Consider the following 23,002-nt stretch of genomic DNA (forward strand, 5'->3'; position numbering starts at 1 on the left):
TTCCTTTCCTAAGCTTAAAGTCACATTTCTATTATATTTCTTTTAGATTCCCTTTCAGGTTTAAGTCTCCGTCGATGACAAAACAAATTCTCCCCGTTTAAAGGGTCCACCTCTTCCAAGACCACTCTGTAGGCTGATCTTCCTGATTCCCACTGCGAGAGAAATGCCGGTGTTCACAGCTTTGGGGAAAGGGTTTGAAGCAACTATCGGGGGGAAAGTGCTATCCAGACTAAAATGATACAGGATTACAGACAACAGCCATTTAAACACCTAATGATATGCAGCAATGACACAGACTTTCTAACCGACCACTAACAGAGAAAAATGTTTTCATTATCATAATGACATTTGGGGATAATGCAGGCGTGGGAAATATCACTATTTCAGCCCTTCAAGAATAACACAGTTGCATTATGCTTCAAAACCCGAGACGTGTTACCTCATAATGTGCTCAGAGGCACAGGCGACGATGAATGCAAGCAATTGATTACAGCCGAATGAGTATTTTTACAGATACTCTTATATTGTTCTATCATTTTTATTTTAGCTTTCAATCCTATATTCTTCCGAAATGAGACATAAGTAAGTTAGAGTAAAAGGTATTCATTATATAAGGCTGTAAAAGAAGAAAAAGAAAACCAAACCATGAAAAGCAGCATATAAATTGTGAGGGCTAACAATCCTAGAGATGTTAGCTCTCATGACTGACACAATGAATTACATAATTCTTACTCTCTGTTGGAAGCAATTTATACCAAGTCTCCAGGAGAGAAAATGTTTTTTTCTGGTATTAGGTTTTGCAAAAGGTAAATGGCACAACATAATGGAGAATGCCTTTAAAAAAAGGAGAAAACAAAGACAAAGTATTCTTCATGGGGTCGCTTAAAAATCTCTCTCCTCCGATGAGTCAAAGTCTTAGTGCATGCTTTTCTGCAGGGAGTACCTAACCACCTACCATCCACCTAGCTAGTTTGTTGGTGATCTAACTTGAAAAGAATTATAAAATTCTTGGAACTTATGCACAATTAAAAATTCCTTGAGGACAAAAAACTATCTCAAATAGCCACCTTGTATGTTTTATGCCGCCTTCTCATGGGAAGGGGCTCATGGCAGCCCACACGGCCCAGTGAGAGCATTTGCCTCCCTGCCTACATGCAAGCATCCAACCCAAGGGCGGGGCAAAACTGTCAGGCGAACTGTACGGGAAGAAAAACATCTGTAAGATGGAACACGGTAGGTGAAAAATAAATTTTTAATTTTTATATAGAATACACAGAAAAGATTAATGCTATTTTTCAAAAGGAGTTTAAGATAACGCTATAATAGACTTTCCTTAGGATGAAGATCACATCATGACTGGAAAAAGTCAGCTTGCTTTGCTTTTTAAACTGGACTAGAACATGTAGAGTAGAAACTCCTCAAGAAATTAGATGTTTGATTTAACAAATTTTCTATTCAATCGGTGTTTACTTCTTTTAAGTGTTAACATCTCTTAAAAAGAAACTTATAGATGAAAATCTTTCTAAACTATGTTGCCCAATTCTCTTCTTCAGGCCAAGGACGATGAACCCAATTTCACCCTCTTCTTGGTGGCTTTCATTACTGCCTGCAGAGTAATGGTCTCGATGGTTATGATCCCTTGCTGGTACATTTTTCAGTTTTTATATCTGCTTTTTGTAGCTGTTCTGCCCCCGTAATGACGGTCACTTCTCGCTATTGCCAGTGGATCTGCTTCCAGCACTGATCTCTGTACTTCTCATTTGTGGTGGACCAGGAAATCACTGGGCCGTAAGCTAGCTTTTGTTTATTTATTGAGTTTTGTCTACGTTCTGATTAACTATGGTTACAGCTACATCAAGGAAGTTACATGTGTAAAGTATATAACATGTCACAACAGAGACTCAAGCATTCTTCTTTTAATAAAATTTGCTAGAGAAAAAAATTATTATCTCTGATTAAAAACAGCTCCGTTTGCCAGGATGACTAAATTATTTTGTGTCCCTTTCTAAAATGACGGAAAAGGGAATAATTCTAACTGCAACCATTTATTGGCTCGTGGCAATACCCCAGGCTCTTTATATAAATTTTTGTCTATCCTTGTAATAACCACAAGAGATAATTATTCTCATGCTGCAGATGAAAAAGCCAAAGCTAAAAAAGGTTCTACAACAAGCTCAAGTTCACAAAGCTAGTGTCATACCCGAGATTTGAAAATCAGCCTGTTGGAGTCCCAATCCTGTGAAGTTCCCACTTTGCCTATCATGTAGAAATAATCGCTGTTTACCTAGAAAACCCAGAGGCAGCAATAACAACAGTCAATGCCTTGCTCGCTCCAGACTTCTATGAAGTGAGCACATTATGTGATGGTTAAAAAGAATCCTAGACCTTTACTCTGGCCAAGACGGAGCATGAAGGACCAGATAAACTCTTTTGCCTTAAACAAATAAAAAAATGGACAAAATAGTTGAAGTAACAATTTTCGGACACTGGACAACAGGAAGTAGAGAACTTATGGAAGCTCGACGCACCCTACAGACCAGAAACATAAAGGAAAGGACACCAAGGCGCATCCTGACGAAACTGCTCAAAACCGGTGATAAAATCTTCAAAGCAGGAAGAGAAAAGACACAGGGGCAAAGATAAAGAGGACAGCAGGTTTCCTGAGAGGAGCAACACAAGTAAAAAGACAGCAGAGCAACATTTTAGTACTGGAAGAAAAAAACTGCCGGCACGTTTTCCAAAAGAGAAGGCACAACAAAGCACTTTTTAGACATACGAATGCTGAAGGATTCATTCCTAACAAGTCCACACTGCAAGAAATACGGAAGAAAGTCTTTTCGGGGATAAAGAAAATGATACTAGATGGAAATATGGATGGGGAGCACTCAAAATAGTAACCATCTGGGTAAATACTTAAGGAGTTTTGCTTATTATTTTAATCGCTTTAATACAGAATTGATTTTTAAAACAAACATTACATCGTATTGTGAAATTCACATTTGGGGAAGGATGACAACAATAGCACAAAGGCCTGGCGGGGGCGGGGAGATACATGTACACCATTGTAAGATTCCTAAGCTTCTAATGAAGTGGTATAATTACTTGAAGATAGATTACTGGCTTATGTGAAGACGTATACTACACACTTCCAGTAAACCACTAAGACAACAAAACAGTTACAGACAATAAGCTGCAGGAGGCTGAGGACTGGCCTCGTGAACATGTCACACCCTACTCCTTGTAACCTGTGACCTCAGACGGTAAAAGGAACTTGGCTTATATGATGAAAGAGCTCGAGATGGGGACATTACCCAGGTGGGTACGGGGTCCTTAGAAGAGAGGGGTGAAAGGATTCAAGTCAATAGCAGGAGGTGAAGAAGCAGAGGTCGACAAGCTAATGGATGCAGGTGGCCTCGAGAAGCTGAAATGGGCAAAAAAACAAAATTTGCTCCTGAAGCCTCCAGAAGGAATGTGGCCCTGCTGACCTTGAGTTTAGATTTCTGATCCTTAGAACTATAAAAGAACAAATTTGTGTCATTTTAATCAAGTGAATTTGTGGTAATCTGTAACAACAGCAATAGAAAACTAATGCCTAAGGCAGAGGTGGTCAGATTGATGCCCCCATCAAAGCAAGACCCAACTATATGCTGCTTACAGAAACAACACAAATAGGTAAAAAGGATGGGAAAAAAATATACCATTCTAACACTAAAGAAGTATGGAATGACTACATTAATAGCAGATAAAGTAGATTCTAGAGGAAAGAATATCACCAGGGACCATGAAGATCATTTAATAATGATAAAAGAGTCAATTCATCACAAAGACATAACAATCCTAAATGTTTGCGCACCTAATAACACTGCTTCAAGAAGCATGAAACGAAAACTGACCGAACTGCAAGGACGAACGGATCTGCAATTAGAGTTTGAGATTTCAATACTTTTCTCTCAATAAATGAGAGAACAAGCAGACAGAAAATCGCTAAGGATAGGGGTCCCCAACCCTGGGGCCAAGGACTGGTACTGGTCCGGTCCACAGCCTGTTAGGAACCAGGCCGCACAGCAGGAGGTGAGCGGCTGGCTGGCGAGCGAGCAAAGCTTCATCTATACCTGCAGCCGCTCCCCAGCGCCAGCATCACCGCCTCAGCTCCACCTCAGATCCTCAGGCATTACATTCTTCTCATAGGAGCACTGGTCCTGATGCCAAAAAGGTTGGGGACCACTAAGGAGACAAAGACTCAAATAATACCAATTTGATCTAATTGAAATTTATGCTCCATTCAACAATAGAATGCATATTCTTTTAGGCAGAATGAATATCCTTTTGAATGCATAAGGGAATACACCAAAATGGATCATATGCTATAAAATAAATCTGATTTGGTTTAAAATGATTCAAGTCATCCAAAGTATGTTTTCTGATCACAATGGAATGAAATTTGAAATTAGTAAAAAGAGATCTGCAAAAAACCCTAAATTTGCAAACTAAATGATACATTTCTAAATAACCCACAAGTCAAATAAAAGGGAAATTGGAGTCTATAGCTCTCTGGAAATCAAAAATTTTTTGGAATTCTTTCTTTAAATCTAATATTTCAAAAAACACACACAAAAAAGAATGAAAATAAAAACAGAACATATCAAAATTTGTGGGATCCTGCTAAAGCTGTACTGAAAGGAAAAATAATAGCACAAAAATGCCTATAAGAAAATAAGAAAGCCTCCAATCAATGACCTCATTAAAACTTCCACTTTAAAAAACTATATATATATAAAGAACAAATTAGACCCAAAGCAAGCAGAAGGAAGGACATAAAGATTTCAGAGCAGAAATCTATTAAATGTAAAAAACAACAGAGAAAACTCTGTGGAACTGAATGCTTTTTTTTTAGATTATCAATAAAGCTGACCAGTCTATAGCTAGTCTAATCAGGAAAAAGAGATACAAATTACCAATATCAAGAATGAGAGGCACCATTGCTACAGATTCTACAGATGACTGGTTTACCATGAGAAAAATCATTACAATTTACCATATTAACAAATTTTTAAAAAGTCATGTGATTATCTCAATAGACTCAGAAAAATTATTTTTGCAAAGCCAACATCCATTATTTAAAAAGAAAAAATACTGCTCAGCAAACTGAAAACAGAAGAGACCTTCTTCAGCTTGAAAAAGGAAATTTAGGAAAAAGCTACAACATCATACTCAATGGTAAGACTAGGAATGCGTTCCCCCTACGCTGGGGGCCAGGTAAGGATGTCCACTCCTATCACCTCCATACAATGTGGTACAGAAGGTCCTCGACAGTGCACAGACAAGAAGACATAGTGGCAAACAGATTGGAATGGAGGAGGTAACACTGTCTTTATTCACAGTGGAATACTAATATATACAGAAAATACTAAAGAATCTACAAAACAGCTCTTAATAAGTGAGTGAAGCAAAGTTGCAAAATACAAAGTCAGAGGCCAAAAATAAATGGTATTTCCACAGAGCAGCAACAACTGGAAATTAAAACTAAAAACCAATACCACAAGCACAATACTTTGCACAAGAGCATAAAAGAAGAGGAAATAGGGGTAAATTTGATAAAAGATATGCAAGACTTGTCTACTAAGAACTATACAACACTGCAGTGAGAAATCAGAGAAAATCAATTAAATGGAGAGAGACACCATGTTCGTAGGTCAGAAGGCCATGTCATTAAGATGCCAATTCTTCCCAAAGTGATCTATAACTTCCATCCAATCCCAAAAATATCACATCGGGCTCTGTTTTTTTTTTTTTTTTAGAAATTGACAATCTGATTTTAAAATAATATGGAAATGCAAAGGACCTAGAATAGCAAAATAAATTCTGAAAAAGAACAAAGTGCAAAGATTTGTATTACCTGCTCTCAAGTCCTACTGTGAAGCTACAGTAATCAATATAGGTTGCTATCGGTGAATAAAGATCAATGAAACAGAACTAGAAGTCCAGAAATAGACCAATACATATGACTAATTGAATTTTGACAACAGTAATGAGGCAATTCAATGATGAAAAGATAACATTTTTAACAAATGGTACAAAGAAATGAACCTCTACCTTTACCTCACACTATATATAAAAGTTAACTCAATACATACCACAGATTTACATGTAAAAGCTAAAACTATGACACATATAGAAGAAAACATAGGAAAAAGTCTTAGTTTGGGTTTTGATATTTAAAAAAAAATTCTCAAAGTACTGTAACTGTGAAACATGCATGTCTTTAAGTGCTAAAATTTCATGCACTTAGATAAGGTTTTGGAAGCAAATTATATTGACTCCACTTTGACAGTTTAGAGTTAGAGACGTCTTGCTAAAATTAGTGTCTAAATCTTCCTCAATGAAAATATTTTAGAGATATCTTCATAATTTTTCTGCTCATTGTAAAGAGCTAATATTATCCAGGGAGTTATAGGAATTGTAATATTCTATTCCAAATTGTGGATGTGTATTAAGGTTCATGTTCCTCTCCTGAGTAAGAAGACCAAAGTGAGACTCCTTTCATTATTCTTGTTATGTTTAGAACAAAGAGCAGAGCACATGCTGGCAGGGTTTATAATGTCGCTGGTTCACCTGAAGCAGGCAATACGTCCCGCACTTAACGGAACCTTGGAGAAAGGAAGGGGGATTTGGTTTCTCTGCTTCCCGTTTACTTTGGAGCCATAGGATCTTATGTTGATTCTAATCTGCTCCTGATTCTAAGGATCTACATGCTATTCAGGAAATACGCTCTCCATCCGAGTTAGCATTCCACATTTTTAAAAAATTGAGAAAGAACTGACATAAAACATTATGTGAGTCTCGCTCAGGTGCCCGCCATCTGATACACTGCCACGCCTCAGTTTACTGTGCTTCGCTTCATCGCGCTTCACAGAGGTGTGCGGTGCTGCTGTTTGTTTACAGATGTGTTTTTTACAATGGGGATTTTTAAGGTTCGCTCTTAGCAACTTTCAAATATATAATATAGTATTATTAGCAACAGTGGCCATGCTGTACATTACATCTCTGGACTTACTTGTAACTGAAGTTTGTACATTTTGACACCCTGCACCCACCGTGCCCACCCCCAGCCTCTGGCAACCACCAATCTATTCTCTGGATCTATGAGTTCCATTTTCGTTCCATTTCCCTCCCCTCCCTTCCCTCCTTCCCCCCTTTCCCCACCTCTTCCCCTCTCCCTTCCTCCCTCCCACCTCCCTTTCTCCCTCCCTCCCTCCTTCCTTCCTCCCTCTCTCTCTCCCTTTTTTTCCTTCAGATTCCACATCTAGAAAACAAATTCTAAGCCCGAAAGTTTCCATAGCATTGGGGATTTTCTAGAATTCCAAAGGCATAACCTTACTTTCCTCCTATAACTCCTCTCAGATTAGCAGTCTCTTGATCAATCTTTAATTAACAGAAGTGTCCAAGGCATGCAGTTAATAACTTAAGTGATTACTTAAATTGAAATTATATTGAATGCTTAGCTAGTATGAGGTATTCATTAATCCTCATAACAATCCTATAAACAAAATGAGACACAGAGTTACCTGCACAAGATCGTAGACTAGAAAAGGGTAGAACCTGAACTCAAACCCAAGCAATCTGACCTCAAAGTCCACGTTCTTTACCGTGGATGCATACTGTAACGCTTTTGCATATCAGATGTGTTTCTTTACTTTACAACATGCTGCTGATGAAAGCTACATGATCACTGTTTTTTCCTCTAAGCTGCTTTGTGATCATCAGAATTGAATTACGCTACATGATATACTTTCAGCTGGAAGACATTTTATAAATTATTACCATTTCTTTAAAAAAGTAATTCTATTAGCTTAGAAATCACTAAAATGGAATCCTTAAAATAGATCTCTCCCCTTCTGCCTTTTCTCAGTTTTATGATTAATTTAGAACGTCTAAAAGAAAGTGGTTTTACATATTGAAACATTCTTTACAGGAAAAAGAATTCTATTTAATATTTTAGTACCCAACATTTCGTTTTAAGACAAATTCCTTTCCTACATACAAGGCACTAAGAATTAATTTTTCTTCTACAGAAACAGATAAGAAGTCAAATATACATTTCCTGCAGAATAATTTACCTTGAAAATTAACCTTCTAATATTTAGAAAAAAGAGCATAAAACTTTTTGGCAATCAATGCTACATAATTATTCACTTTAGCTATTAAATGACACACTGAGTTAGCTAATTAGATAGATACATAGTCGACCTTTTTATTTCCCACGTGAGACATTACTGACACTTCCTATGTGCCAGGAACTCTTGTATAAAGTAGAGATACCAGCAAGGAACAAAGACACAAAAATCTCTACCCTAACGGCATTTACATTCCAGAGAGATGAGACTGACAACAAACAAAGAACAGGTACCTAGTGTGTCAGGTGATAAATCTGAGAGAAACACAGCAAAGCAGGGGTAGGAGTGCAGGGACCGGGGGAGCAGTTGAGAAGAGAAGGGTACTGTTGTCTTTTAAACAATCCGTCTTCAAAGATCTTTAGTTGAGATCAGAGACAAGGTTATGTAAATTAAGAAATTTGATTCACCTATTTATCTAATAAGAAAGACTTGAACAAATGATGAGACTGAGAGTTAAGAAGTCTCTTCAAGGGTGAAGAAATCAGATGAGTATTCCCTATGTTTAGAAAGGGGTAGATGATTAAACCTGAAGGAAATTACGACTGTTATTCAGTTTCTTTTAGCCATTTCCTGATCTCACCAAAAACATTCCCACTTCTACCTCCAATTGAGATACAGTACTTAAAATAAGAAAGCAGTTTAAAGCAAAAATCATGAATAAATTTGACATCTGATCAAGAAATATGCATCAGACAATATCTAAAATAAGGTTATAAATCTGAAATTAATTCTGTCAAAAAAGACTGGCAAATTAGATAAGATATATAATTTCCTAATTCATAAAACTGGATATGGCAAAAGAAAAAAGTTGCTAGGTTTCCTAAAAAAATCAGATGTACACAAAGTCTCAGATTTTCAAACAAATTCTCTCAAACTGTTCTGGCAGAAATTAAACAGTTTTCTGTTAATACATACACGAGTATTAAGATGTACAAATTTTAAATCAACTTGTTCTCATGTATGAAAATAATGCAGATAATTTTACTATTCTATTGGATTCATCTAATAAACTGCTGCTCATCTGGGCCAAAGGCTCTGGGCTTTTAAAGTTTTAGAATTAATGAACTCAAACGACAGCCCCTAAGTCATTAAGTGTCCACAATGAAGAATTTCCTTTCCAAGATCTATGCTATGACCTTTTCTACTGTTTGCCAATGTTTTAAAAATATACGTCTCACCTTATTTTAAGTCCACATCTGCTTCCCTCGCATACCACCTACTAGTTTTAATTCTTTCCTACAGAAAATGAAAACAAGTTTATCTTCTCCACCACCAGCCTATGATAGGCAGCTCTGAATTCCCTCACTCAAGGCTTTTCCTCTCTAGCTGCCCAGTTCTTTATTTCTAACAGTACTGACTGTTTCAGAATGCATGTATTCCTTCATTCGCACCTTGTCTTGAATCTCCATGTACAGTGGTACTTCATTCCTCCCCTTAATGCTGGCAGCGAGCTGCGCTTTTTTTTTCTCAATAGGAAATGGGTTAAAGCTCAACAATTAGTCTCTCAATTAAGCATATGTCTTCTCCATCTTTTGTTTGTAGAAATGACTTTCTGAATTTCAAGTCGTGCTCATTATTGGTATTATTTATTCTGACTTATTTTTAAAGGAACAGGCCATCACATGCATAGCTATTAGATTTTTTTTTAAAACGCTTACAGCACCTGGTCTTCCTAGGTGGTCTCCCATCCAAGTACTAACCAGGCCCGACCCTGCTTAGCTTCCAGGATCAGACGGGATCAACCACATTCAGGGCACGGCCTTAGACTAGATTTTTTTTTAAGGTGACACAAAATAATTTGTTTGGCACTGATGTATAAAACGTATGTATTCAACTGTGGTCAACAGGTCATGTGGGGATGCTTGTTAGAAACACAGCTTTCTAGACCTCTCTGGACTGTGGAATCAAAATGTCTGCAATGGAGCCTGAGGATATGCAGTTCGAAGAACCATAATATAATCCTTGGATGCCCCGGAGTTTAAGAGCCAAGGCCTAAAGATTTAAATTGGGTTTCTACAAAGACACTTTAAGTATCTCACCTGTAATCCAGGAATAAAGCGACTGTCCTTTTCAACCACCAGAAGTTCAGCAACACCGGCATTGAGAATGGACCTTGTGATGCCCCCTGGCCCAGGGCCCACTTCATACACATAGGCATCTGTCAGATTGCCAGCTTTCCTTACAATTTTATCTAGAGAAAAGAAACTTTCAGTTACCTTGATTGTCTTGGCAAATTTTGGTGTATGGAATTTAAAAAGGAAATAATCTATCCAAATTCTTATCAGCTATTACTCCATCAACCTAATTCTTCATATACAATATTTACCCAATTATTTAACTCTCAATCTAAAACCAACATATAGAGGCCATTCAGTAGTCTACCACATCATTGTTGAAAAGTACCAGTCCATAAAAAAAATAGGATTATCGTGACAAATTCCCTTAACTTAAATTTAGCTAATACTTTATTTTCTTTCTGCTCCTACTTTAATCAACTCCTAAGAAGAATTGGCTGGATAAGCATGCACCATTTCCCTACAGTTGTTGAACACTGATTATTTGAGTTAGAAAGACTAGTGTCCCATTCAGAATTTTAAATGTTGCTAGTTAAAAATCCAGAAGCAGAAAGTGCTGGCGATCTCTATTTTCACCCACAGACATCTAGTCGGCGGTCAATACAGCAACGGCAACAAGTTCCTAGATCATAAGAGCTGCAAAAATTTGGATTCTTGGTTATTCTTAAAAGTTAAATTTAGCAGTGGAGGTTCTCAGGCTTTGCAAACATGAAAGTTGATATGGAAAAATTAATTTTTTAAATTAACCTCTTTAAAATAGCAAACCTTGAATCATGGAAAAGCAAATTGAGGATTCATTGCAACCAATCACCACTTCTGAAAAAACATACAATGGGCTGGACTTATTGACTGAGATATTAAAATCCAAGCAACAGGGCCTCCTGGCATAGTGGAAATTTAGTCACTGAAAACATACTAGCCTCCTTGGCAGTGTTCGCTAATAAGACACAGCCCCAAATTTGCTTCTGTTAATTGAGAAGGTTCTCAATTAAGGAAGGCCAAGACTCTTAACCATCCAAAAATGCTGCCTTTTAATGTGCGCAGGGAGGGAAACAGGATCCACTGACCATCTCTCTGTTTTAAGTGCTTTACCTGCTTTCTTACAACAGGAACTACAACTCAATTTAACTCCTTTATAGTTTCCTTGTTTTTTTGGTTATTAAAAATTATTGGAGTGACATTGATCAACAAAATCCAGTAAGTTTCAAGGGTACGCTTTTCCATTTCTTAAGGTTTGCTACTTTAAAGAAGTTGATTAATTTTAAAAATTAATTTTTCCATATCGACAGCATGTCATATATATACTGCATTGTGTTCACCACCCAGTTAGAGTTCTCTTCATAACCACATATTTGACCCCTTTTATCCCATCTACTTTCCCCCCTCCTCTCAGTAATCATTAGTCTGCTGTCCATGTCTGAGTCTCTGTTCGTTATATTTGTCGCTTTTAGATTTATATCCCACATATGAGCATCATCTGGTTTTTAACTTTTTCTGTATGACTTATTTCGCTTAGTATGATCATCCATCCGTGTTGCTGTGAATGGTATTATTTCATCTCTTCTTATAACTGAGTAATATTCCATCCTTGTTTGTTTTATTTGGGCGAGGTCATCCAGAAAGTAAATGGAAGAGAAGGGGCTCCAGCTTAGGTATAAATTCTAAAGCCAGTCCTTCCTCCATCATAGACCAGTGCCTCCCAGGGGGAACACAGACGATACATTAAGCACAGGAATTATGGGGTGAACTTAATCTTATTTTTTAAATTGGAGAGCCATGACAATAGGCAGGTCAGTGGCTCTGCCTCATACTTTTCAGGCACATTTGCAACAAATAAATGTCAATTAACTAAGCGTGTGTTTCAATCTTGCTCTGCTCCCACCTGAGCCTCTTACCTCAGACAAATACCTTATTAGAATACGAGTATCTAAATTCCAGAATTTACTCCTGAGGCTGAATTTACTCCTGAGTATATATGAAGAATTTGAAAAAATATGTAAAGACCTATATTTTTATTACTGAGAATGGTACTTTATACCTAGAATATGGCTAAGGACTGGTCGAAAAGTCTGGTTTTGGTTAGTACCAGAACCAAAGAATTCTAGAGGCAGTTAATCTTTTAAAAATTTCTTGAAGGATGTGCCCTCAATTAACAGATGAAATGACTGAAGCTGAGTTAAGCTATTTTACCCAAAGTCATATCACTATTTGCACAATAGTCTCCACATCCAAGGGGGGAAAAAAAATCTTAGTTGTACTTTGTGGAAGGTAATTCATTTAACTGAAAATGAACTTTTTGGATGTGATTTATGGATCTTTTCAACTTCTCAAGAGGGCCCAAAGCCAATGAAATATCTCAAAAAAAGTACTCCAACAGTGAATTAAAGAACATGTTGGTAAAACATCGTATTTTTGCAACCTCGTCTTTTAGAAGAGAATATCATTAAGAAATGGTGGTAGTTAAAGCTCATCAAATTATGCGTTTCGAACGAGAATTTCGTGGTAATTCGTAAAAAGTGACAAAACAAGGAGTGGGAAGGTAAACTTACTAAAATGTAAGTTCCTTGCGGACAAACTTCGCCTCGATGAGTTCCACTTTGCTGCTCCAGCACTAACACAGCTTGCTCAGTATGCATTTCCCCAAATAGTGGCGCACTCAAGGATTTCTTAGGCTCAAGTAAACGTTTCAACGGCACATCTTACGACCGCTACTCCTTTTCGACGTGTGACAAAATCCCTGCGCTAACTTAAATTCGGGTAACTGTGAAGTGCATAAAAAGCACACCTAGCCAGCACGTGCAGTACACGTCTTAGTGATAACACACCGAGAGTCGACCGTCCCCAACCGGCTCCCACGATACGCGCACCCTTCCTCCCCCGGCGTCCGCACAAGCAGCTTGAACGAGCCCACCGCAAGCCCCGAGCGCGAGGTTCCGCGGGCACACGCGTTCCACGCCTCTGCTGGGCGCGCAGTCGTTTCAGTACAAAGCAGCGTGAAGACCTCTCTAAAGGTCAGTTATAAACCTGTGTCTGACCCAGGACACGGGCCCGCAGGGTCTGCACGAGATCCCCCGGCCCACGCCCCCACGGACGCGGGGGCGACGTCCCAGGAGCACTGATAAGCCATCCACCTGTCAGCCTCAAGTCCAGGAGAAAATTCTGGGAGAGCTGCTTCACCGCTTGCAGTCTGAACAACTTAATGATTTCTCGGATCGTGGGCAACGGCGGGAGGCGGAAAGTGGTGAGCGTCCCGGAGGCAGCCATGAGCCTCGGCGGGGCAGTCCAGGCCTCACGCAACCCGTCCCAGCCGTAAACTTAGTCCCCGCCGCTCAGAGAGCCCCCGATGAGGGAGGAGCCTGGGAGCTCTATGGCCCGCCCCCGCGCCCACCTCATTGGTCCGCTGTATCCCTCCGGCAGCGAGGCGCGCGGACAGGAAATCCGGGCGCACTCAGAGCGCATGAGCAACGTGCCGCTGAGCGCGGTGCACGCTGGGTGAGCGCTGTTTTTCCACACGTGATGGCGGTGAAGGAATCCTATGGGTGAGAGGCCCCTGTGGGTGGGCGAGACCCCCGTGGGTGGGCGAGGCCCCCGTGGGTGGGCGAGGCCCCTCGTGGGTGGGCGTTGCTGGAGCTGCCGGGGGACTTGGGGAGTGGCGGGGCGAGGCGGGGCCTGGGCGGGAGCGCAGAGGGGCGGATCCGAGGGTGCACCCCGCCAGATGGAGTTCTGGGGCGCTCGGATGTCTTTATGCCGCTCTGTGAATAGTTGCGGGAAAGCAGGTAACTAGAGGATGAGAGGCAAAATTATCGGTTGCTAACAATTCTCTCTCATGATTGGATGTTTTTAGAACGTCCGCCCTGCAGGTACCAAATGGCAGGTTTCTAACTTCTCTCAGTCTTAGTTTTTTTCATCTGTCAAACGGACAAGTGTGTCTTAAAATTGTGAGCGCTAAATGAGAGAGGTCGCAAATTCAGAACAGTGCAATGCGTGGCATATGGCAAGCCCTCAATCAAAGGTGGCTGTTACTGCTTTAATCAGCAGGCGAATGCGCGCAGAGGAAGGGGTAGAACGACGTTAGCACAGCTTGTTTGTGAGAAGGCCAGAAGTAGAATCCAACTTTTATGACCCTTCAAAATGTATCCAGTCGATGAGAAAAACCGCCTTGTTTAATACTTTAGAAAGTTTTCGTAATACATCGAATGTTGGTTTTTGAACCTTTCACTAACAGTCTTGTGAAATAGAGTAAGTATTACTAGCCGAAGTTTACAGCGGAGGAAACATTCAGAGAAGCGATAGTAACTTAATGAAATCTACGAAGTTAGAAAATCGTGGAACCCAGATCCAATCCAGGCTTTCTGGCATGTATGGTGGCTGCTCTTTCTGTCAGCCTGCCTACGCACTGAGTAGATTGCCACACCTTCTTCAAATTTTTTTATTGCCCCTTCATGTTTCAAGTATTGTTGCCTTTCCGTGTGTAACTGGAAAGCCAGGGATGAAAGGCAAGGGACTTGATAATACTAATAATAGTTAACATTCATTGATCTTTTTCCAAAGTACGCAGCTTCACAGCCGAGTGCTTTGAACTGTTATGGCATTAATTGTAATACAAGATAAAGTAAGGCCTAGAGAGGTTCAGCAATTTGCCCTAGGATGCACAGCCTTCAAGGATGGACTTAGAATTTGAATCCACAAGTCTGTGTCCAGAGCCTACTTTTAAGCAGTGCAGTCAGTGTAGAGAGGTCATTTGACTTGAGTAGGATGCTTATAACCAAATACAGAGGAAAGGCTCAAAAAAGAGTTATGTCTTTCCATTATACCAGAGAAAACAACAAAGCAAAGAAAGATATTAAAGCCTCTCTAATAGATGGGAGAATTTAGCTTCTATGATCCTGTTTTTTTTGCAAATTGCTGCCCTGATCATGTGACTCTTATTTTTTTTAAATTTCTCAAAAGTAGTTTAAAATAAAGCTAATGGAAACAAAATAACTACAAGTATGATATGAAAACAAGTCCATTGAAAACCCAACCACCTTCTGATAGAACTATTTCAGAAGGAACCATGAACTAATCTGACACACCTACTAGCTTTAGAAAATTGAGGTGTGACTCCCATAGAGGTAAGGCAGTTTGCCCAAGGTGTCATAGAAACGTAGGTTGAAAGCCTGAACTCTTGGTTCAGAGCCCTTATTGTAACCACAGCATACTATATCTGAGAAGGCATTCATTCACGGTTATACTCATTGTTTCATTTACCTCACAGTGGATGAGATTATTATCCTTACTTTCCTGTGAAGAAATAGAGATGAGATCATTTGACTTGCCCAGGGACTCACAGCAAAGTATAGAAAAAAGATTTAACCTGAGTTCTTTCTTTTCAGTTCTGATCTCATGACTACACCCCTCAAGTATTAAATTTTTAAAGTTGATTATTTAATTAAGGTTTGTTAATTGTCTAATGTTTAAATATATAGAATGAGTCAGTATAAACTTAAGTAGTTTTCGCATGACTGTTTAAAACATAATTATTATAAATATATATGCAAAGCTGCAAAACCCATACAAATGATGCATGATGTTAAATCACTACTCTTAATGCAGATTAATGGGATTCTTTTTTTCATATTCAGTTTACCAATGCCATTGTGTGCCATGTAATGATTAAATTTTCTCATCAGTTTTTTGGATCCACACTATCACCAAATCTTTGTGCAGAATTTTTGCCATTGTCACTTGCCTTTCTCTTGGAGGAACATAGAAGCTACACAATGTCTGCTTGTGTCTGTTTTCATTAGCTTGGAGACAAACAACTGAAGTTGAATTACTTGGCACTAGTGCCATCAAGAATACACACGTTACATGGCAATTATTCAGGAGAATGATCCAGAATGTGCTCACGTGAACACCAACATAAAAACAAAGCAAAATTTTTTAAAAAGAGCAAAAACACATTTACATGGAGAATGTGTGGATTCCTAACAATTTGTCCCCAGACCTAAATATAAGAATTATTGTCTTATACCATGCCATCTTAAATAATATTTGGGAGGTTGTGACCCATTGTTTACAAAGCAGTTTCCCATGTCATGTCACTTAATTCTCATTTGAATTCTGTAATGCAGGTTTACAGAGATAATCAGTGAGCACTGTGATAGTGCTAGTGAGTGTGCACCCAGGCCTCAAATTCTGATCCGATGCTAGTAGACTCTCTTACCTCTGCTGTGTGTTAAATAATTATTAAACTGAAATTTCATGTTACGAGAATCTTCCAAGTTTTTAATAGTTTTTGAAATCTAATCTTTTTCATCATGAAAATCTGATTCTCGGTCTTTTAATTTTCAGGAAATTATGCGTAACTCCCTGCAAACCCTATGAAATCAGCAGGGGGTGTTTTAGTAGTATATTTCATATGTTAATGCAAATGGTTTTATCCCTTAAAAGAGAAGTATGCAGTTTCATCAGTTTTGAAGCTTTGAAGTATCTGCTTCATCTAGATATAGATTTTAATATGCTAAAATATTATAATTAATACAGAAATTACTAGCTCCACCTATCAGTGAAAATGAAGAACTACAGATGATTCACAACTAAACCAGAATGCAAAATTCTAATTTGCACAAATCCCAGAATGGTTATGTAGGAAAATTGCTTATTTTAGTATTTATTTAAATGAAAATGCACTTGTGACTTTATTTGGTATAAGTAAATTGGTGTCTATTTATAGAAAAAGTGCCAGTTCTTAAAGGTTGTCATTTTACAGTTCTCTGTAAGAGATTTGCAAGTCACAAAGAGCGGTATCTTCGTGCCATGTGGGAATTTTCAAAGAAAGTTAAATATGACTCGGAATTGCCAAATTGAACTTTATAAAATGTCTATTATGGTATGTAAAGTGCCCTTTTCTGATAGCATTTTATAATTCTGTGTAATGCGACTCAGTGCTCTAGAGAAATACTAAGAGCTGCATTTTACACATAGTTTTTTTAATGACTGTTTGATGCCCACTGTTCACAAAGAATCTAGTGACCTACCTGGAGGGAAGAAAGAAATATGTAATAATTCTGGGCAGACAGACCAAATGCTTATTCTGTAGGGATAGAAGTAGGGTAACTTATGGCAGGCAACACAAGTTAATTGCCTGAGGGAACCATGTAAGACTTCCACTATTTTTTTTAATATAGTGTTTATCACTAGTCTAGGCCTATTTGAAAGCCTGCTGAGTATCCCCAAAGATCTGTGAATTATTGTCAAGTATCCTAATGAGGTGATGAGAATAGGCAACTCTTTCCACTCAGGACAAGTTGGCTCAGGGTTTTCCTACATCACAAAGCAAATCTTTTTGTGCATGAAAAGTCAGCATGTGCCACCGACATTGTAAAAATAATTAGCCTTTATTATATTAATAGTTATTAGTTTATGTCTCAACATTTAATTTTAAAAAGGTAAAGAATAAATAAAACTATGAATATGAATACATTTGGAATTAAGGATTTTCCATACATTTAAAAATTGATGTGGGAAAACAAATTCTATGAATGAGGAGGCTCTGAATTCAGCAAATAAATGGGTTTGTTTCCCTGGGCATCTTGGTGACAGCCCTCCCATACCTCCCCAGCAAAAGGACTACGGGTGGACAACTAAATAAGGCCACATCTATTCTTTCTTTCTCTGTTCTAGGCCCCCTATCCTTGCCCATCTTGTTTTGGCCTAATCTGACCCTTGCCTATGTCCAGCCTCGTTTAGATCCACCTTCTCAATAAACTACAATCTTGCGGTCTTCTTCGTTCCCCTAACATGCCTAGTTCTCGCTTCCTTTCTTTCCTTGCTCAAGCTGTTTGCTCTGCCTAGAATGATCACCTCCTGCTCTTCAGCAGGTGGATATGAATACATGAGGTTACAGGGCAAAGTGAACTTTAGGTTGCAGATGGAATTTGGGTTGCCAGTGGCGGCTTTTAGGACAGGGAGGTTATCTTGGATCATCTGTGTAAGCCCAGTATAATCACAAGGGCCCTTAAAAGCAGAGGATGGAATTGGAAGAGAGACCCAGAGTGATGGCAGCATGAGAAGTTCATAGCCTAGCGTTGCTGACATGGAAGATGGAGGAAGAGGATTGCAAGTCAGACCTTCAAGATGTGCAGACACCCTAGAAGATGGAAAAGACAAGGAAATGGATTCTCCAGTAGAGTCTCTGGAAAGATACAGCCCTGCCAACATCTTGATCTTACCCTAATGGGACCTATTTCAGACTCCAGAACTACAGAGATGTAAGATAAATTTGTATCATTTTTAAGCCAGCAAGTTAATCGTGATTTATTACAGCAGCCACAGAAAACTAATATAGTTTCTTTTTAACTGTAACATGAGAGTACTAATGGATAACTTACAGCATTACAAACATTTCATAGTATTAAAATATTATAAAATATTATGTATCATTGTACCTCATAAGATAATGCATATAATAAACCAAGCGTAATGCCCAACACATTGAAAGTATTTCATGAATGTTTATTCTCTTCTTCCTTGTTTCCTTTCTGAACACACTTATGTGGCAGATAGATATCTAGCTATATATAATCAACATGAATTGTTAATACTCTCATGGTATTAAAATCAAATAACCAGTAGAACATAGTTCCCTTAAATTCATTGTGGTGTATAACAAAGTAAGCTCAGTGGACTGCCTGCCCATTTATTATTCTTGGCTTTCATGAAAGATGTTCCCTTCTGCAGATTTGTATCGAGTATGGCTGTTGCATATTAACTCTATTCTTTTGCTTTGTTATTTAGAGGCATTGACAAATTTTAACACCAAAGAATTGTCTTTAAGGATTACAAATTTTATACCTTAAAACAAATGTGTTGTTTAATCTTACTATTACTCAATTTAAAAACTACATTCACTTCAGACTATTCAATACTTGTTCTTTTGCGGGAGAGGATGAGGATGGTGAGTTATTCTGATTAAGCAGACAGGTTCAGGTAACAGCTCTTTATACCGAATCAAGTGGCGGTACAAAACACAAAATACTAAATGACCATTACAAAATGTCTCATTGTGTAGTGATGTGTATATACATGATGTTGTGACTGAAATACTGTGATTTTAGACTCTTTAAAAACAGCTTGGGAGTCTTAGGATGGGAGAGACTATGGGAGCATTGGCTTAGGACTAAAATAGCTATGCTTGTTAATTTATATTGTGTCACGTTCATGATACTACATCATGTCATATTAATCATATCAACATCTTATCACTGTTCCACATGTCATATTACATATTGTATTATAGTTTACATATTGTCTATATTGTGAGTTAAATAAGCTTTTGTAGTTTCTTCCAGCAACCCAGTCATGACTTACACTATTATTTCTATAGAAAAAAATGGCTCCCAAATTCTAATGAATTTACAAATAGTCTGCCACAAATTGCCAAACTGAACTCTGGTACACTGGTAACTGCCCTTGTCATTCTTATTCTCTTGTGCTTCAATCTGCACCCACTTCAATTCTGTATGTACTTTTCAAACTTGATGGGACTGTGATCTACATTAAAAAATGCCTTTTACATTGTAACCCTATACACAGACCCCCATACATAGTTGTTTTGTAGAACACTTAGCCTGTGTGTGATACAGTGTTTTCTGATCTATTTCATTTTAAATCATTTCTTTCTAAAAAAATGATTGTTACAGTATATTATATTAGTTTTCACTGCTCAATAATGGATTATGACCTGCAGTTTGTAACTGTCTTATTTTCTTATTGGACCCTAAGCCCAAGTGGAATGTGGTACACTCTTCTGACATCCTGACCAGCTTTCCTTCATCCCCTGCAATGACTGTGTCATATGACACATTTTTGTTTGTTTGTTTTTTAAGTTTTGAAAGTGCTGGCAAACATAGGTAGGTAGTTTTTTTCTTGGATATATACTCTTTGTATATGCTCTCAATGTATTGTACAATACAGTAATTCATGTCATGAGAAGGTCACGTACTGTTTTCTCTCTTGTATGTCTTGACTTGGGGGAATCTCATGGTACCATCAATTTCTGGCATATTAAGCAGAACATAGAGCATTTTGCTTCTTTCCTGTTGCAGGACTAAGGCCAGTGCATCACCTTCACTGTTAGAGGAAAGCCTTGGGAAAAGATGAGCTCAGAGACTTACACAAATAAGGAAGCTCTTTTTAAGAAAAAGAATACAAATTATGACTACAAAATTAGATATGAAAGTCAGTATTGGTTTGAAATAAGGGAAAAAATCACAGGCTGTGATGCATATTTAATGACCAGCATAGACAGTATAACACAGAGAATAGTAATCTAGTACTTATATTAATTAACCACTTTCAGACTTCTTTGATAATTTTTACCCTACATCTTTGTAAAGGAAACTCTTTGGTTGCCTCTTCATTTGATAATAGTTAGGAATTTTTCCATAGAGAGAAGAAAAAGTTTTTGTGCTATTACGATTGATTAAAATTTGGTTTTTATTTTTGACAATTTAGAAACATTTCTTGTTGCTTCCCAAATCATTTTTGTTGATATTGTATTCATTGTTAGGATTGTTGTCAGATTTGGAAAACCTACTAAGTTTTCTGCATGTATGTTTTGTATGTTTTTAGGGCATTTCAAGTTTCTTATGCAGTATTTAATTTGAAATAGTTTGAATTTATGACGCTTATTGACCAGGTTGTCCTAAGTGTCCTCATGGTGGTGCATTATGAGTTTATGTTATATTAATTAGTGTGAGTATTTAGTGTCAGACAATCAAGATATTTAATTTTTTCCAGTGTAGTCATATGATTCACTCTTTATGAATTATGTTATCAAATAATTCATAAGCCTATTCATTACTTCTCAGTTTATTTATTACTCTTAATAAATTGTTGCATTTGATATGATGAATTTTTTTGTTGCATTTCAAATCTTGGTATAGAAATAATTTCTATTGATTTTTTTGCCCTATGTATCACTCTGTTACTTTTGTTTTTTACCCCATTACTTTTCAAACCTAACTTTTCTCTAAGCTCTTTAAATACATAACATTTAAAGGCAGCAGAAAGCACATTCCACATCTACGCAAATTAAGAGTCCATAATTTTGCATTGCTTTTACTGAAATGTTCTAAAACATCTTTCCAAATTTCAATGAAAATATGTGTTCATAACTCAGTTTTCCCCTTCACCAGATTCCCATTCTGCCACCAGAATACCACCTGGAAAGAGACAGTGGTCTTAAGTGCGGTTAAAATGCCTTACTTTTGCAAATTATACAAAAACATACAACCATGTGATACATTTCCAGGGCCCCTGCAAGGGTCTCAAAAGAGGTTTGTTCAGGGGAAGGATCTGACACCAACTCGCCAAGCTTTGTGGTCAGTTTGTCCATGTCCAAGAATAAGGGCCAAACGGGGCACCACCGTCACTAGGAGACTAGTCATGCCACCCTGGCCAAGCAAGGGCTTCTTTACAGCATGAGCTCCATGGTTTGTATTGTCTCAAAACCAGATCCCAAGACCAGGATGTGAATGGTGCCTCACGGGAAGCGATTTCAGGAAGCTCAGACGACATGGGAAACGTATGAGGGGGAGGGGGAAAGCCAGTTCCATGTGTTTCAAGAGTGGCTTAATGCTGGGGCTCTAGGACAATACGCTTCAATCCTGCTGAGGACCCTTTGAAATACCTTGTGAAACCCAACTTGGAGTTTCCCGCTGGAAGCTGGGGGGCTCCCAAAGGACCCATCATGGAAGACAGCAAGGGAGGTGGGGAGCTGTCAGTCTGCCCGGAACCGCAGCTGCAGGTGAGCTCAGGAGGACATGGGGGCATTGGGCGGGGGAGCAGCACTGTGCGAACCCCATTCCACCTGAGAATTTAGGAACTCCAAATTTTTTTAGAGTAATAAGGGATCCTTTGTGTCAGGGAGCCATCTTATTTTACGATGACCTTCAGGTTAGAGGAGGGGATTGAAAGACAAGGTGTAATCATCCCAACTTGCCAAGGAAAGTTCTCTAATCCATGCAATTAAATTCTAGAATCAAGACTTTTTGAGCTAGAGATAAGTATTTTCTTTAAGCCAAATGAGAGCATGGTTAGAATTTCTAATACCCTTTACTTATATTCATTACTTCCTGGGTATAAAGGAAGGTGGTGAAATGTTTTTGTATATTCCAGCAGGGAACAATTCATGAGAATGAAATTTGCCTCTCTGAGTGCTCCTATGCTGTGGTATTATACACTTTAAGGAAGGAAAAACCTGACCACTTAATTCTCAGATGCTGTGGTCAGCTATTAAAAACTGGAATGATGACGATTTAAGGGAGAAACGTGAAACATTTAAAGTGAGCTTGTTCTACTAGGAGAATGAATGCTAGGCTTTGTGTTCTATAGAGGTAGGCCCTCATCCAAATTGAGAAGCCATTTTCCTTCTCTGTGCCTCAGTTTCTTCATCTATGTGATATAAGGCTTGGATGGGTTGACCTTGAAATCCACTTTGAGCTTCGAGGTACTCTTGTTGAAAATACTAAGGGTACAGCATGTCATGAGGCACGGGTCTTAACTGTGGCCTTGCGAGCTTGACCAAATTAGTTAGCCTTTGTGAGCTTTAGTTTTCTCATCTGAAAAATGTTAGACAGTGTTTAAGGACCTCTCTGCTAGATGTAATCCAATGAAATAAAAATGTCAGAAAAATCTGGAAGGATGCACAGAAGTAAGTACAGCCTGGCCACTGGGTGGCGATCTTGTTCCATGTTGAGAGAGTTT

The 23,002-nt window shown here is 38.4% G+C and overlaps 1 protein-coding gene and 1 long non-coding RNA gene across 7 annotated transcripts in view; one reads left to right on the forward strand and one right to left on the reverse strand.

Annotated features, from left to right (window-relative positions):
• TFB1M (transcription factor B1, mitochondrial) overlaps positions 1 to 13,586 on the reverse strand; it is a 71,760-nt gene extending 58,174 nt beyond the window's left edge. For all 6 annotated transcript variants that reach the window (XR_004951426.1, XR_004951425.1, XR_004951424.1 and 3 more), the window contains exons 1-2: positions 13,381 to 13,586; positions 10,214 to 10,365 (exon numbers count right to left, since the gene is read on the reverse strand). Coding sequence is in view for 1 of the 6 variants with exons in the window: in XM_036223025.1 (XP_036078918.1) it covers positions 10,214 to 10,365; positions 13,381 to 13,513 (285 nt within the window). In the remaining 5 variants the exon portion in view is untranslated. The remainder of the gene's footprint in view (positions 1 to 10,213; positions 10,366 to 13,380) is intronic.
• Positions 13,541 to 21,145, forward strand: LOC118603881. Its single transcript, XR_004951427.1, has 2 exons — positions 13,541 to 13,788; positions 18,262 to 21,145. It is a non-coding gene; the product is annotated as an uncharacterized LOC118603881 (long non-coding RNA).
• The last annotated feature ends 1,857 nt before the right edge of the window (positions 21,146 to 23,002 follow it).

The sequence above is a fragment of the Rousettus aegyptiacus genome, unplaced genomic scaffold (genome assembly GCF_014176215.1).
Source record: "Rousettus aegyptiacus isolate mRouAeg1 unplaced genomic scaffold, mRouAeg1.p scaffold_m13_p_1, whole genome shotgun sequence".
NCBI lineage: Eukaryota > Metazoa > Chordata > Mammalia > Chiroptera > Pteropodidae > Rousettus > Rousettus aegyptiacus.